This window comes from Arabidopsis lyrata (assembly GCF_000004255.2).
Source record: "Arabidopsis lyrata subsp. lyrata unplaced genomic scaffold ARALYscaffold_5, whole genome shotgun sequence".
In the NCBI taxonomy this organism is placed as follows: domain Eukaryota; kingdom Viridiplantae; phylum Streptophyta; class Magnoliopsida; order Brassicales; family Brassicaceae; genus Arabidopsis; species Arabidopsis lyrata.
In genome coordinates this window covers 14,537,851-14,553,979 of record NW_003302551.1, presented here as the reverse complement: position 1 = coordinate 14,553,979, position 16,129 = coordinate 14,537,851, and the positions used below count along the sequence as shown (strand labels likewise).

General features: G+C 33.4%; 3 protein-coding genes across 3 annotated transcripts; 1 reads left to right on the top strand and 2 right to left on the bottom strand.

The window, feature by feature from the left end:
- Positions 1 to 2,225: 2,225 nt before the first annotated feature.
- LOC9313752 (neurofilament heavy polypeptide) lies at positions 2,226 to 3,109 on the bottom strand. The gene is made up of 2 exons (XM_002875925.2): positions 2,883 to 3,109; positions 2,226 to 2,785 (listed from the first exon to the last, which is right to left on the bottom strand). Exons 1-2 carry the CDS (start codon positions 2,976 to 2,978, stop codon positions 2,381 to 2,383), a joined length of 501 nt encoding a protein of 166 aa, XP_002875971.1. The 5' UTR covers positions 2,979 to 3,109; the 3' UTR covers positions 2,226 to 2,380.
- Positions 3,110 to 7,989: 4,880 nt separating this feature from the next.
- LOC9312039 (NAC domain-containing protein 62) lies at positions 7,990 to 10,422 on the top strand. Its single transcript, XM_002877637.2, has 6 exons — positions 7,990 to 8,371; positions 8,600 to 8,880; positions 8,972 to 9,211; positions 9,304 to 9,600; positions 9,696 to 9,905; positions 10,018 to 10,422. The coding sequence occupies exons 1-6, from the start codon at positions 8,194 to 8,196 to the stop codon at positions 10,219 to 10,221; spliced, it is 1,410 nt and encodes a 469-aa protein (XP_002877683.1). The 5' UTR covers positions 7,990 to 8,193; the 3' UTR covers positions 10,222 to 10,422.
- Positions 10,423 to 11,329: 907 nt separating this feature from the next.
- On the bottom strand, positions 11,330 to 12,771 carry LOC110228322 (putative F-box protein At3g49520). The gene has a single exon (XM_021025251.1). The coding sequence runs from the start codon at positions 12,705 to 12,707 to the stop codon at positions 11,532 to 11,534; it is 1,176 nt and encodes a 391-aa protein (XP_020880910.1). The 5' UTR covers positions 12,708 to 12,771; the 3' UTR covers positions 11,330 to 11,531.
- Between the last annotated feature and the right edge of the window lie 3,358 nt (positions 12,772 to 16,129).

The following is a 16,129-nucleotide window of genomic DNA, read 5'->3' as shown; positions in this document are numbered from 1 at the left end:
CCGAATAGAGTTAACCCGGGTAAAACCCGGATCCAAATGAATTAATGCAAAAAACCCCTGCAAAAATGTATATGTAGATATTGATATATTATGTAAATTTATATAAATATATGTAAAATATCCTCTTTTCTTTACAACTATATATGTAAAATATCTAAAATAACTATTAAAGTTTACATTTTACCTAAAAATAAAAGTAAAAAGTAAAATATATGTATAATATTATTTTAATTTATTTATTATTAAAAGTAAAAAGTAAAATATATGTAAAATATATGTAAAATAAAAGTAAAAAGTAAAATAACTAGATTTTTTTAATTTATTATTTAAAAACTTTTGTTGGTTTACAATTTTATGTTATTTTTTTGGATTTTTATTATTTATATATTTTATTATACATATATATGGGTACCCATATAACCCATTAAGCCAATGGATTTCTACAATAATGGGTTTGGGTATGTAAATTCAACCCATATAAATATATGGGTCGGGTCAAACCCGTCCATTAAACACTCGAACTCATATGGGTTTGGGTCGGGTCGGGTCGGGTTACCCATTTTGACACCCCTACATAAAGGAGAGGAGAATGGAAGGTGTATATAACATTGCTATATATATGGTACGTAAATTGTATAGAAATGACAGGAGCAGAAATTAACAGTTAGTGGTTGCAGATGGAGTAAAATCACAAGAATGTGAAGATCAATGATCAAATCAAGATTTAGTTTCTAGGGTATATTTCATCACTATTAGAAATAAAAGAATTCGTGTGTGAATAATTAAGATCTCTGATTGTTCTTCTCTGGAACATATAATCTAAAACAATGAAAGATGCAAATCGACTAATGATAATGATAATGATTAATAAGAAAAGTAATGAAAATACACACAAAGAAAGGAAACAAACTTGATCAGAAGTAGCAAATAACAAACCCTAATTTTTGACTCGGACTGAAAAATAATATTTTGCTGAAGAAGAAAGTTTTGTGAAGAAGAAGACGATTAATTGGTCAAAGTTTATTGGAGTTTCGTCAAAAGAACGATAGCCAAACAAAACGATCATGTCAGATTAAGGAAGAAGACGAATAAGGATGATAATAGATTTGATAATCTATTAGCGTGTAATACGTACAAAAGAAAGCATCGTTTAATTCACTTGTTCGATTGTATTTTTTTCTGGTATCCCGTGTATGTATAAGAAATAATTTTGTAATCTCTGTTTTAATAAAGTAAAGCAAGATGTTAAAAAAAAAAATGATGAATTGGTCATATTTAACTATTTATAGAATCAAACTAACTAGCCTTACTTCAAAAACAAACGGTTCCACTAGGACCAAACCAACCTCATCCGATATCTTTCCACTTTATTATATATAATAGATTACAAAACTCATGTTTGTGCGTATAAAATTATGAGAGCATAAAAGTGTAGACATACCGAACATGTCCTGATGATGCTAAACAAGGATAAAACAAAAATACGTAAACACGCTTTTTTGCATATAGCAATAGAAAAAGTTAACGATGCTCAATTTGGAGGACGGGGTACCGAATCCATCCACTGTGGGAGCACAAATTGAGATAACATAATGATCGAAGTTGCATTAAAGCGATTACGACTACGTTCCATATACTCCATATAACACTTAAAATCATAAGTGTTTATGCGGCAACAACCTTCATCACTAGTCCAATTCTCCGAATCTTGATGATGAACTATAAACTCTTGTGTATGCAAGTTACCAGATACCAAACACGAGTGTTTTCGACTCCATAGATAGACGATATCAGAATCAAACGGATTCATTGCCATTGGAAAACATTTGAAATTTAAACCGACATATGCTATGTTGATCTTCAATTTTCGATGTAGTATTTCAATGCAGATAACATCTCCTCGTGAAGTAGTCAAACATCTCTTAACATTCTCATTATAGGGGACAGGGAGAGGTATAACCCGACATTCGGTTTCAGAACCATAAAAGTCATGAGCTATAAGGACTCTTTTGCTTGGTGTCAAATTGTAAGATTTCTTTTTTCTTTGTTCTAGATTTTTGTTACAATGGCATTGCTAATCAAGATTTTAATTAGTTTCCAGGGGATTTTGCATCTTTCAATGTTTTCGATATTATATGTTTGTTCCACAGAAAAAAGAATCATCAGAGAGATATTAATTCACACACGAACGTTCGACTTAAGAAATGTTGATTAGAAAGTTTCAAGAAGCAAAACTGATTTATATTTAATTGAATCAAAGAAGAATCATTTTGAGATACAAAGAACAAACAAAGCCAAACCAATCTGGTAGTAGCAAATCAAATCAAATCAAGGTGACATACAACAACATTCAAAATACTTTCACAAATTTAATTAATCATCAAACGGTGACAACAGCTTCTTTCTCTTCTTTTTTACTCTCCTCCTTTACTGGTCCAGCCTCGGTCTTTACTGGTTCAGCCTCAGCCTTTACTGGTTCAGTTTCAGCCTTTTTCTCCGCTTCCACCGCAACCTCAACCTTTTCAGGTACAGCTACTGCAACCGCATCCACCTTTGCTTCAACGTTTTCTGTTGCAGCCTTCTCCACTTTCTCAGGTGCGGCTTCTGCAGCCTCACCAGCAGCAGCAGAAGAAGACTCTTCGACGGCTGCAACCTCTGGTTGAACAGCAGGAGTGGTTTCCTTGGTCGGCTCGACCGGAGATGTCTCCTTAGCTTCGACAGAAGTTGTTTCAGTGGTCTCAGCCACTGTCTGGTTCTGTTTCTCACCGCTTTCTGTGTTGTTCTCCTGTATTAATCATACCAAAAGATCATAACCGGTTAACCCCGGTTCTGTAACAAAACCTAATTAAATTTCATATTTAAACCTAGAGATTAATTGTTACCTTGGCTACTACGGTTTCAGACACAGGCTTGTTAGGAACAGAGCCTTCTTCGTTGTTCATGTCTGATTCCTTGGGTCTACTCGCACAGCCACCCATTATTATTTTTTATTAGTTTTGTGATTTTTGTTGGGCTTAGGCTGTGGAGTGTGCAAAAAAAATTACACAAGATTTTTTTATTTTTCTCTTCTTTTTTATTATTGTTGACCCGAGGATTGAGCAAATGAAGAGAAACATAATCATGGTTATATAGATGAAGATGATTCCGATTTTTATGGAGAGCCTTTGGTATTTTTCTTGTGTGTGTTGAATTATTCAAATTGGGGATATGGCTAAGATTAGAGTTTAACAGAGAGGTAAGAGTAAATATAGATAGAGGTTTCTGTCTTTGAAAAGCTTTCATTGATATGGTCACACGTTTGGAAGTTTCGTCGACCTCTCTCGTCTCTTGTGCTCTATTTTTAGTCGGTCCTCCTAATAATAATAATACTTCCACTAGGATATGACCCGCGGTACACCGCGGGATAAATATATATTTATAATTTTTATATAAATTTATGATATTGTTGTATTAATTTTTTAATTTTTTATTGATATAAACTTATATATGTTGATTTTGGGTACACCGCAGCTCGAATATTATTATAACTAATAATTATAATTATAAGTTATATTAGTTTTGTTAATATTATTTGTTTTGTTTAGTGTTTAAGATTGTATAATTATATTTTAATTATTATTTCTAGGATTTCACCCGTAGTATATCGTCCCGTATTAATATCGACCAAACCCCGTCCCCCCATATAACTCGTCTTGTAATATTTAAATTTTGTATTTATCATATAGAAATTGTTATAATATATCGATACTAATATTTCTTAATACAAAAAATTCATCAATTAATTTGAACAGATTGCTCCAAATTTTGAAAAATTTATGTATTTTCTTTTATTTGTGAAGATTTTATATTTGAGAATATTATTTTTGGGCAAATCCCGAAAAACACACGGGTTGTAAACTTGAAACGATTCGAAAATTAAAAAGGTCTGAATTAAAAATTTTGCACATGCCTTTTTGTTTTTACATTTTTAGCACTAATCTATCTTTAATGATTCTTGTAATTAAGATTTCCTTGAATGGCATTTGATACAAAGGCAGTAGTATGATAAATAAAATGATACAAAAATGTTTGGCCTAGTTATGGCTAAATAGCCCATTACACCACAAAAGAGAACCAAGATAGGCTAGCACTGCACAACCATGTGAGCGATGGAACCACACCACTGTCTCTACGTATCTCAGAGACATCATGCAGATTATCAAAGGCACTCCTGCTTTCAACTTTATTAAAATCTATAGGGAAGCAAATTACGTGGCTGATAATTTAGCTAAGAACGCACGAGTTAATCAATCGAATTATGTAATCTCTTGGAACAATGTACTTTAATGTTTATGAATGAAATGTTAAGTTGACGACAAAAAAAAAGAGAACCAAGATAGGCTAGTTAATTTTTTTAAAAAAATAAAACAGTCCAACATGGGCTAATGGGGGAAACTAAAAATGAAGCCCAATTTTGACCTCTCTCTCGTTGACTTGACTGATGATGCCAAATTGCCAACGCCTGAGTTGATTTATTTGAGAAGAAGAACAAACGTTAATCGAAACAAAACAGAGGCATGTGATTAAGAGGAGAACCACTGTTGAAGCATAACATAGGCATGCATTATATTTTTTCCCCGAAGACTTGCAATACGATTTCGAATCAAAAGATCAACTTCTTTGATAATTGCGTCCACTGATATGGATCTGTTTCGATGGAGGCGGCGGTGACTGCGTTCAGTCCAGATCAAATAGATGGAGGCTGCCAAGCAATGGGCTATAGGGATCTGTTTCTACGAAGCCGTTTTGGAGCTTTGTAATTCCTTAATTGGCCAAAAAGAGATTCCCAATTTCTTAGAGAGTTAAAGTTGCAACGCTTTGATAAGATTTTTCAAATCGTCCATGAGAATCTGCATTCAGAAAAGAGGTGTGATCTCGATTCTAGGAAGGAGTTACAGAGGAGGCAAGACGGATCCGTTTGCAATCCCCATTGCAAAAGACGATCAATTTTTGGGCTTCGGTTGAAGACCATAAACCAAGTCAAGAACTTGGGTTTAGGAATTCCACCCAAGAACCAAATCTCACGGTACCAGGTAACAATTGGCATATGTTTTCTAATTTAGATTTTAGAGTTCTCGAGTACAATATCGGTCTCTCTTGTTATTTGGCCAGCATTCATAGCTGTCCCAATTTTTCGTCATTTGAAGAGTAAAGAGGAAAAATTGAACCATGACTTGTGATATAGAGAAAGCAAAGAATCAGATCAACCATCTTTAATCTTCAAGTCTGTTATATATTCAACGAAACAGTCAACGTTTGTTAATTTACTAAGACTTTACAAATACATTTTATATATTGTTGTTAAAATCCTCCATAGATTCAAGGTAAATAAGAAATTTGTTTAAACTAACTCTCATTATCATAAAAATCAATACAAATTACTGCAAGTATAAGTGAACACATCCCTGTAGGTCTATTTTTGGTCATAATGTTCACCCTTTTTGTTCAAAAGGAAGAAGAAGTTAAACATATCGATCACGACCGATGGCTCTTACAGTATGAAACCTTGGTTTACATCAGGTTAGTTCTTTCAAAATACTTAGTGTTAGAAGAAATATTCACATTAACATATATTATTAATCTAAATAGAAACTTTGAAAAGTTGTAAAACACAATTTATTCAATAACCAATTGGAAAAGCCAGAAAACCAAACTTGAAGCAAATACGTAAACCATTGCAAGACTAAGTCATCAAAATAAAAGAAAACCAAATAAAAACTCCAAAACCACGGTAGCAATTCACTCTTTCTACTCAATCTTGACTTTAAGACTACGAATCTTCTTTGAGTCATATTTTCATTGTTGAAGTTCACATCTTCCTTCTTATCAGCAGCCTTCAAAACCAATTTTTTCATCAGTTTTTTCCAAGTAATTTCTTGGTGCTGGATGAATGCTCAGAACATTCGCCCAATAATGAACTAAAATGTCGTCTTTTGAATCTTAGTCAACATTAGTGGAACCTAACAAAGATTAAAAAAAAAAATTAAATTCATTATTAGATTATTGAGTTAAGAACAATAAAATAGATAATTAGTATTAAGTTTTGTAGTAGGAGTTGGTCACCAGAGATAGTGGAAGCTAGATTGATCCTATTTCCAGAATCTTCATGAACTTCTTCTTCTAGAATTTCATCATTAGACAGTACTAAAATATTTAGACAAAAAATAAACACTCGTGAATCAGTAATGATATATTGAAAGCTAAAATCAGAACAACCATCATGAAAGTAAGTTGATGCATACTTAGGGTCATTCTTACTGCATTTCCGTTTAGAAAACCATCTTGTAGAGATGATTGATTGGTCAGAATTGTCCACTTGCATGAGTAATATCAAATGTCTCAATGAATCTCCATTCACCAAGTAGGTGGTGATTCACCTAACGTACGGATCTTAACACTCTAAGCTAAATAAGAAAAACAAAAGCTATTAGAGATGAAACAAAGAAAACATAATATGTAATGTTAATATAAAGGAGCAAGTAATAACCTTTTTATCGTGCTTGGTGAGATTAGATGTTGTGAATAAGGTTGTATTTATAGTGTTTTTAGTAGGTGTAGGGTTTTGGTATAGTGAATAGAGCAAATATATTATATCTTTGGAAATCTTTAAATCGTCATAGATAAAGAATATGCTACATAAATAATCAACCAAATAAGGATAAAATCGATTAGTTATGAGACATTTCCAAATCTTTTAGTTGGATTGAATATCGAATTTATATCGTTCATTTTATTTAGGAAACAAATGTGATTTGCAATAAACTCCTTAACACTTTAATAGGAAACCATTTGTACCGGAAAAGATTTGCTAGTTGAGAATAATCAATCCAATCTATGTCCATTTGTACATTTGCGATTGATATCTTCCCAAAATCAATCTATCAATTTTGTTTTTCCTTTTTTTTTGTAGGAATAATAAAGCCAAAATTGAAGATCTCATTGTAGGGATTATCAAATATGGAGAGTAATTCTCGGGATATAAATTAAGGTAAGATAATATGGTAAAATAATTCTGTTGAAACATGGATTTTTAAATATGGAATGTGGAATAATTGTCAAGAAAACTAACTTGTTAAGATATGTTGAAGATATGGACTTGAATATCATCGGCCATAATGGGAAGAAGCATAAATGGCAATGATAATTAAGATTTGATCACTATAGTCTATATCACGGTTTGGCAGTAGTAGTAGGATAAACTTATATACTCCGAAATTTTTGCTAATGTTTTAGGAAAGTCTCGTAAATATAGGTCTAACGTTTAATGTGGGTCATTTAGATATTGTTAGAATTTGGTAGATTAGGAATGTAACTAAGCGAATATTTAGTCGAATTACTTGATTTTTTTTTTGGAAAGTCTTATTTAAAAGGATCCGAGAGCTGTTATTGGTCAATGAGTCGGGTCAAAAAATCTAATCGGGTCAAAATCTCACTAAATACCCGACCCGATTGGCTTTGAGCAAATTTGTACTTCAAAAATGTTAAGTAGATTCCATGGAGAGAGATATATACACTACAACAATTTTATTTCGATTCTTTAAATTTTGTAACATGCAAAGATAAGAGTATTTTGCCTTGTACATAATTTCGTGAAAGAGTATAAGCATTTAAAGCACACATACCAAACAAAAAAAAAAAAGACATAAAAATGGAACAAATCTAATATACTGCGAGAAATAAATAAATAAAGACAAAGTTTCCAAAAGTCAAGAAAGCGAAACATCATCCCAGAACTCAACAAAGTGACATGCACCGAAACTTCCTTTACTGCTTCCACGTGTCATTATCGCATTCGTTATATGACATTTTCCCATCACCTTTTTTTAACATGTCATCCACTTCTCAGTTTTACCCCTGCATCTTTACAACTATTCCAAAGTTTCTAAAGGGCAAAATCGTACTTCACACTTCCCCTAAACGCGTAACGTATTTCCCATAAACTCTCTATAGAACCCCCAAAGACAAAACCAAATCAAAGTTCACAATCTTCTTCTTCACTTTACCAAAATCATCGAATCGATTTTTTAGGGTTTTTGTTTTCTCTCTGAATTTTTATTGTTATCTTCTTCTTGATACCTTGGAATCGCATCTCTGATTCGTATCTTTAAATCTTGGGTTCTTCTTCTTCTCACGATTCGTTAAAAAGCAGCATCAATGAATCAGAATCTTCAAGTATTATCAATGGATTCGTTACCAGTTGGATTAAGATTCCGTCCTACAGACGAGGAGCTAATCCGTTACTATCTCCGGAGGAAAATCAACGGCCACGATGACGATGTCAAAGCTATCCGTGAGATCGATATTTGTAAATGGGAACCTTGGGATTTACCTGGTACTTACTTCTTCTTCATCTCTTGATTCATAAATTTACAGACTTTGCAGCAGATTTTTACTGGGATTTAGAAATGCTATAACTTTAGTTTCTATGGTGAATAAAGTTAGCAACTTTAGAACTTTAAACAGATCTTATGTGTTTGATATAGATCACAAATATATCTCTGCTAATGTATAGTGTAAGTGACTGAAATTTGATTAAAAGATGTGATTTTTTTTGTTGTAGATTTTTCTGTGATCAAAACTAAAGACTCAGAGTGGCTCTTCTTCTGTCCATTGGATCGGAAGTATCCGAATGGAAGTAGACAGAACCGGGCAACAGTTGCAGGCTATTGGAAGGCGACTGGAAAAGACCGGAAGATAAAATCTGGTAAGACTAATATTATTGGTGTGAAGAGAACTCTGGTTTTCCACGCTGGTCGAGCTCCTAGGGGAACACGAACCAATTGGGTTATTCATGAGTATCGTGCTACGGAGGATGATCTTAGTGGCATCAATCCTGGCCAGGTAAATAATGCATACTTGTAGATGTGTAACCATTGGAAAACTAATTTGGTTATGTAGCTTATTATGTGCTTGTGTTGATATTTATATGCAGAGTCCGTTTGTCATATGTAAATTGTTCAAGAAACAAGAACTGAATTTAGCAGAAGAAGATTCGAAGTCGGATGAAGTTGAAGAACCTGCTGTCTCGTCTCCAACAGTTGAAGTGAGTAAGTCAGAAGTATCTGAGGTCACTAAAACCGAAGACGTGAAGCGTCTTGACGTTGCAGAATCTTCTCTTGTAATCTCTGGAGATTCTCATAGTGATGCTTGTGATGAGGCTACAACTGCCGAGGTGAGGATATTGAAAAATTCTCTTAGAATATTTTTTAGATAATTGTCTTTAGTGTCGGTTTGAAAACTAATGACGTTTATTTCGACATGCAGCTTGTAGATTTTGATTGGTATCCGGAATTGGAGTCCCTGGATTACACGCTGTTCTCTCCGTTACACTCTCAAGTCCAATCCGAGCTTGGATCATCTTACAACACATTCCAGCCTGGCTCGAGTAATTTTTCAGGGAACAACAACAACAGCTTCCAAATTCAGACTCAGTATGGTACAAATGAAGTAGATACATATATATCCGAGTTTCTTGATTCGATTCTTAAGAGCCCAGACGAGGATCCAGAGAAGCACAAGTATGTTTTGCAGAGTGGCTTTGATGGTGCAGCACCAGATCCGGTACCTGGAGTTTCGTCAGAACTCATTATATCATTTGTATGTACATTAAGAAAACATAAATCATAATTAACTCTAATTACTCTACTTGATTGCAGATTGCGCCAGCTTATCAGCAGAGCTCAGCAGTTGACATGAGCAATGGCGTTTCAGTAACGGGTATCAAGATTAAGAGTCGGGAGGCACAACCCTCAGGTTGTACCAATGATTGTATAGCGCAGGGAAATGGCCCAAGAAGGCTGCGTCTGCAAAGTAACCTTAATGGCATTAACTCGAAGAATCCAGAGCTTCAAGCTATCAAGAGAGAGGTGAGAATAACAACCACCTTCTCATGAATTACTCGATTTCTTTTAGTGGGATGTGGTTTCACGTAGCAAATTGAAATCAAATCGTGACACTAAATATGTTAATGCTACGCAGGCTGATGACACGGTTGGAGAAACTATAAAGAAAGGGTGTGGAAGGCTAAAGAGATCAAAGAATGTAACCGATTTCGTGTTTAAAAAGATTATGTCGGTGAAATGTTCATACGGAGGACTCTTTAGGGCGGCGGTAGTTGCAGTTGTGTTCTTGATGTCAGTCTGCAGTCTAACCGTAGATTTCAGAGCATCTGCAATGCCCTGAACACAAAACGTTTTGTAAATATAGTGCTTGAACCGGCTGGTGTTTTTGCTTCTGTTATTGGTTTCAGGCTTTCGCCAGTTTATAAGAGGTATTTGTTTTTACTTTTTACATGTAGTTAGGCTGCTTATGTAAACGTTATGACGAGAGAGAGGTTAAGACTCTACTTCTTTGACTTAATAGAATTCTTCTTACATGATTAAAGTTATGTTTTTTTTTTTTTTTTTTTGTCTATTAAGTAACATTTCAATTGGTATGTTCATTATGGCAATGACATAGCAAAGGTAATTAGAACAATTCTGTAAATAATTGGAAGACTACATATTGTACAACCCGAGAACAGTTGGCGAAGATAGAAACACTTTTAAAACGAGAACTGAAACCGGTGGCTTTTGTGCCGGAATATAACCGTGGATGTTAGCGGCCACAAAGAACGGTTGGATCAGTAAATTCAGAGCGTTTGTAATGTGTTGGAGCTAATTGCGTAACACCCTTTGGTTTGAGAGGACCGAGCAATGAAACCCTAGTCAAAAGCGGTTACAGAGACCAAAATAAAAGAGTCAGAAACGACTTTGAAGCAGAAGATGAGAAAGAAACTGGAGGCAGCAACAGCTGAGAGGAAGAGACATAGGGAAGAAGAAGAAGAGATAAAGTTGAAGGACGACAAAAGACAGCGGGTTGCAAAAACTCCGAGACAACAAAGAAAGGATGGTAAAAAGCTTGTAGCTTTTATAGGTCGAATACTACAATGCCCGAAAAAACTGTTCTAGGACCCTTGAAATGAGATCAAAAAGTAATGATCAGAGAGCTTCCAGAGATGATTCCAAGGTATGGAATTCTCATATCTCAATAACAAAACTAGATGCCCAAAACTTGACAAAACACGTTATGTAGATGAAATCCCGCGCTTAGCACAAGAAAGAAATCATAAGGGTTCAATCTTATATAATCATACACTCTGTTTGTTTGCTCTGGTCAAGATGCAGATATTATCCATGCTTAGGACATCAAATACCCGAAATCCTAAGTCATTGCATTCCCAATACAAGTCTAGCAAAAGAGGACTCAAGATTGCAGCAAGCAAAGGAATTCAGGCCATGTGTAAACTATGGAGCTTAAGTACTATATACTGCATACAGCCAATAAAGACTTCATGTATAAGGCAATCTTTAATTTGTACAAAGATTTCATCAGGTTGGAACTTTACTGGAAAAAGAGATCTTTAGTTGCATACTTATATGTCAACTCTTTCTTCAAACTAAAAGCAGCCTTGTTCAAAGCAAGAAACAAATAATAGTATTGAAGAAAATGGACTAATCTTGCAGTTGCACTAAACTTGGAACATATGAAGAGCACACAAGTTTGCCTTGTTTCCACTGGGAGTTCGAGATTACTCCAATGTTGACAGATTTGAAGTATCCATTATCTCCAATGATGCAAGCGATTTGGTAACAACCGGTCTCGGTCCCTTTAATATCAAAAAACACAGCTACTTTCTTCTCCTCATCAATGAAGAAGCTCATAGGGTCATAGAAAGTTGAAAAACCATTGATTAGTGACTTATCCACTGTCAAAAAAGTGCTCCACGATACGGCGTTGGGCTCAATCTTAGTCGAAATCCAAATCTCGTAAATCTCAGATGTGTCGTAGTGGCTATATAACACAGCGAGCTTATCATCTCTAGCCCAAGATAGAGTCAAATATTCAAAAATAGGAGAGGGATGGTTAAACGGCAGAGACAAACGCGGTCCAAATCTCTCTGTTGTAACATCAAAACAGAGTAAATAATCTTCAATCTCTGTTACCAACAAGTCTTCTTTCCCCACTTCTGCCTCTGTTGTTACCTCTCGAGCGAAAAAATATGAATTTCCCTTCAAAGACACGCCACTCTGATAAAACAGTTCATCCCAATCGGCATTAACATCAAGAACCCTCCATGAATCAGAACTAAAATCGTATACATCAATGACCCATCCTTGACCGGTTCTGTTTCTCTCGGCATCATAAAGAAACCTCAAGATTTTGTGGTTACGGTTGTTGTCGTATCCAAGAGCAAAGCTGTCAGCTCTGTGGAATGTGTTTCTGGGTCGAATCCATTTCGTTTGCCCCAGATACGGATTCCATACCATAAGACTCGAGTTATTTTTGGCGATGCATAACAATAAGCCATCGCAGTGATAGACTTGAGATATCTCGACTTGATCATCATTATTAGGTATACTTATCTGCTTCATAGATGAATCAACGTAGTCTTCTTCGTCGTCGTTACGGATTCCTTGGAGATCTAATCTCAAAGAACAAACCCTAGAATCTGTAACCATGAACTCCAGAAACTGATTCCTTGATGCTGATTTTTTACCAACGATGTGACTTTTCGATAAAGCATTCCACTTTTTACAAGTAGATCGCACTGCGCTTAGAGATGTAAATGGAACCCTAGAAAAGATCTCACCAACCAAATCATCTGATAGATCGGAAATTGTCGTCATTCTTCCCAAGTTTCCAACTTTCTCCAGAGATTTTGTATTCTTCTTCTGCTAGCTTGTGTTGTCAATCAATGTCGAACCCGTAATTGGATCTATTATTAAGGCTTCGTTACGTTTTGCTTAGGCCCATGTTAGTTTTAATGGGCCTGTTAGTTGAATAAAGTATCAATCAATAACTACACTCGAATAAAGCAAAGTGTCACTATTATTAGGCCTGAGCGTTTAATCCGAAACCGAAAATTCGAACAGGATCTGAACCAGAAAAATCGAACTAAAATCCGAATCGTATCCGACAGATTAACCGATCAGTTATTGATTACTATATCTATAGATATTGGATCGGATAATACCCGATCCGATCCGATATCCGAATCCGAATCCGATCCGATATCCGACGGATAATCCGAACTCTCTTCTAGAATTTTTAGAACCTTCACGGGATCCATTTTTCTTATCTTGATTTTTCTCCCTAGCAATATGTGATCCACTTCTCTAATCTCGATTTTCCTGCAATACGGGATCCACTTCTCTAGCATATAAGCATAAAACCCTAATCTTTCAATATAGAATCCTTGATCTCTCTTTCAATTATTAATTACCCTAGTCTCTAACCTAGTTATGGTTTCATGTTAGTTCAATTAGTCACTTTAGTTTTGTTTCGGATATTTCAGATAAACGGATTAGTTTTAGATTTTTGGTTAAATCGGATATTGAATATCATATCTGTGCCGATCCAAAATCCTAAATATCCAAACCGAAACCTATCCGAATTCTATAATTATCCGTATGGATATTAGAATCTATATCCAAAAAACCCGAACCGAATCCGATCCGATAACCAAACGTCCAGGCCTAACTATTATCATGTTATATAGCTTGTAGATTTTGATTGGTATCTAGAGTTTGAGTTTTTGGACTAGAAGGTTTTCTCTCCCTTACACTTTCAAGTTTCAAGTCCAATCTGAGCTTGAATTGTCTTTCAACGCATTTTAGTCTGGCTCGAAAGATATTGTAGGGAACGACAAACAACAGTTTACAAATTCAGTCTCAATACGGTACAAACGAAATAGATATATATTTATATCATAGTCGAAATTCTTGAGAATTTAGACGAGGTTCCACCAGAGAAGCATAAATATGTTTTGAAGTGGGTTAATAAGAATTTTTATCTTCCAGAGAATTAGAAGCACAAGCTAAAACAGATAAATCATAACCAACTTTAAATAAGTTTATTTGCAAATATTAAAAGTTTGTTAACTGCAAAACATACTTTTGCTTATCTAGAGGAACTTTGTAGTGAGAATCAAATCAATAAACTCGGAAATATGTATCTACTTCATTTGTACTCGTCCAGAGAAACCTTGTAACATTTCTACTAAGAGTTTTTATCCAAATCAACAAACTTTTAATATTTTATTTGTATTAAAAATTAAAAAAATTAATGGATGGTAATTTAAACTTGTGGGTTATATATGGATACAATTGAAAAGTTTTATGTAAATTAAAAGACATAATTAGCTCATGTATTTTCTTAACCACCGAAAATAATTTATTTATTTTTGTGAAAATATATAAAGAAATGGTGTACTTTTAGAGATATGGAACCTCCTTTTTGCTTATTATTTTCTTATTGTTTGCTTATTATTTTCTTATTTTTTTACTTGTTTTTTACCAGGGTTTTGAATACTGTTATTATTTACTCTACTACTTAGAGCCATGCCTAGAAATATGAAGGCCATAAGCGATATTAAAAACTTTGTCTTCTATTCATTTTCCAAAGACATAACTAGAGTAATATAAAAATATTAACTTTAAATCATAATTTTTCGAAAATTTGAATTAAGAATTTATCTAGAATTTCAAACCTATTTCAATCTATATATACAAACTGTGCATCGTTTGTAAGATTCTAAACATGTTTCATTCATTCTAAAAGAAAAATAAAATAATAGATGAAATAAACTACATAATGAAAAGGATACTTACCAATTGATTATGTTTATGTTTTCCATATTTTTAGTTTATTACTAATTTTGAAAACTTTTATTGACTCCTCATTAGAAGCTGACTTAAGTGTCTTTACTCCTATAAAAGATTTATTTAAAACCAAAAAAAAAAAGGCCATAAGCCAATGTTTCAAATTTATATGTATATAGGCACGGGTACTACTATTTTTTGCAGCATCTTACGACAAATAATGGCAGATGGTTTCAGCTATGGCGGTTTCTCCCGGTACAATTAAAAAGTTTGTATATTATAACGGAAAACATAATTAATTCATGTATTTTTTAAGCATCCAAAACTTATGTTAGATTAAAAATTGGTGTATTTTTATGAAATTTTCCTTTTCTTTTGGTTTATATTTTGGGACTTTTGCAAAAATGCCACTTTTTCAATGCCACTTTTCAAAAATACCTTTTTTAAAAAATCTTATAAAAAATGCTCTTAAAAATATAAGACTTACCCAAATATGTATGTAATATTATTAACACATACACAAACTATATTTCTATGTATCTAAAATCTTATAAATACTTTATAAATACCTTATAAATGCATTTTAAATATCTTTAAAAACCTTTAAAATATCTTGTAAAACCTTTGAAAAACCTTAAAAATCCTTTAAAATAACTTGTAAAACCTTTAAAAACACCTTATAAAACCTTATAAATACTTGGATCGAGTCTTCAAGTAGTAGTTACAATCCATAAGTACCTTATAAACCTAATAAAACTTTATAAAAATTTCAGATTTAAAAAGGGGTATTTTTGAAAATGGACATCTAAAAGGGGCATTTTTGAAAAGGGGCACACCAAAAGGGGTATTTTTAACAATTTCCCTTATATTTTTCTTATTGTTTGCTTATTATTTTCTTATTGTTTACTTGTTTTTTTTTTCCCAAGTGTTTAATGCTGTTACTATTTACTCTATTGCAATTTTTGCAACATCTTACCACCGTATATTGTTAACTAAACTCATAGATATATATAGATATATATATATATATATATAAATATAAATTTTATTATCAAAGACAAACATTTTAAACATATATCAAAGTTTAAGAGATTACAATATTATTGACATAAACTTTACCGAAAAGCAAAACACCAAAAGTGATCACTTAAAGAAAAAGTTTAGATTACTGAGAGTAAATTTCTAGTATCTATAAAATGCTAAAGCCTAACAACAATTATCACTTTTCAGGATAAAACAAGACACTCCTACAATAATAAGTAGCATAAGCTTATTTTTTCATTACATCCGATAACGGCTGTTAACTTGCGGGTTTGATTCCACCAATAATTTATATACAAAGTATTTTAAGATCACAAATGATTATATGAGGTATTTTTTTATCTAACCCAAAAATATTGGATATCAAAAGTCTAACTAAAAATTACTATGTTTAAAAAAAAGAAACT